This window comes from Acyrthosiphon pisum, unplaced genomic scaffold, assembly GCF_005508785.2.
Source record: "Acyrthosiphon pisum isolate AL4f unplaced genomic scaffold, pea_aphid_22Mar2018_4r6ur Scaffold_21109;HRSCAF=23054, whole genome shotgun sequence".
NCBI lineage: Eukaryota > Metazoa > Arthropoda > Insecta > Hemiptera > Aphididae > Acyrthosiphon > Acyrthosiphon pisum.
Window position 1 is genome coordinate 498,191 of NW_021770540.1, and position 1,071 is coordinate 499,261.

Genomic DNA, 1,071 nt, shown 5'->3' on the forward strand with positions numbered 1-1,071 from the left:
AAACATTACAGAATCTTACGCCCACAATCATAATTATGAAAGGCGAGAAAAAAAAGAATAACTAGAAGACCAGAAACGATTAAAGGAATAACAATTACGCGAAATATCTATCGTATATCGATGGAATTTGTCTATTGATAACGTAATTATAGTAATAATATTGTGTCAACATATCATTATTTTCTTATATATATATACACGACACAAAAACAGAGTGAGGAATTTCGCAGTGTAACCAACATTACCGAGTTCGACGCGAATAAAAATTATGATATTATTGTAATATGAATGCTATTGTTTTACGTTATCGCGAATTCGATTCTATAGACTATAGAATCTAAAATCTGGCAATAATAATTGACAAATGCCAATTGGCATATTCTGGCGAGAAGCGAGTGGTGACGCCGGGTGCCGACGAGGGCATTATTTTCGATTTTTCGAATATATTCAATATTGGCAAATCAAAACGTTACGCATAACACAGGGTGTCGAGTACACCGTACACGCCGACTTATGTTGTTTTGGTAAAAATTAAAAAAAACGAGGAATTAAAAAAAAATTGGCGTCATCAATTTTATTTACTTTTTATTAAGACACCGATCTTCGAGTGGAGTTAAATTGTTATTCAGAGTCAACGCACCGACTTTTGCCTCTACGTATTCAAAACTTGAAAAATATATAGCACGATGGGTAAATCTGATTTTATATAGTTATGGATAATTGTTCGAACATGCAAATTGATAGAGTCAACCGTCTGGCGTCTGACGACTTATACCTAGCCAGTAGCCACAGTGAAAATAACAATCAATGCAGTCTTAAATCTTGCTTTTTATTTTCAGCTGTTTCCACCGGCATGTCGTTCCTTATATCAACGCTATTAGCATTGTCACTGTTCTCGGTCATGCAGCTCAACAGCAAATGGTTGACGTCTAGTTCAGTGTTGGTCATAGGTACTGGTTTTCTTGGCTCAGTGTTGTTTACACTATCCTTGACTGTATCCTTTATTGTTTACAAATTTTCTAAGTACTTATACAATCAATCTATTACTCATTTAACATGTTTGCAATAGTG

The 1,071-nt window shown here is 34.5% G+C and overlaps 1 protein-coding gene across 1 annotated transcript; it reads left to right on the forward strand.

The window, feature by feature from the left end:
- Positions 1-301: 301 nt before the first annotated feature.
- On the forward strand, positions 302-1,069 carry LOC100572202 (protein KRTCAP2 homolog). Its single transcript, XM_003240949.4, has 2 exons — positions 302-690; positions 840-1,069. Exons 1-2 carry the CDS (start codon positions 687-689, stop codon positions 1,067-1,069), a joined length of 234 nt encoding a protein of 77 aa, XP_003240997.1. The 5' UTR covers positions 302-686.
- Positions 1,070-1,071: the final 2 nt, after the last annotated feature.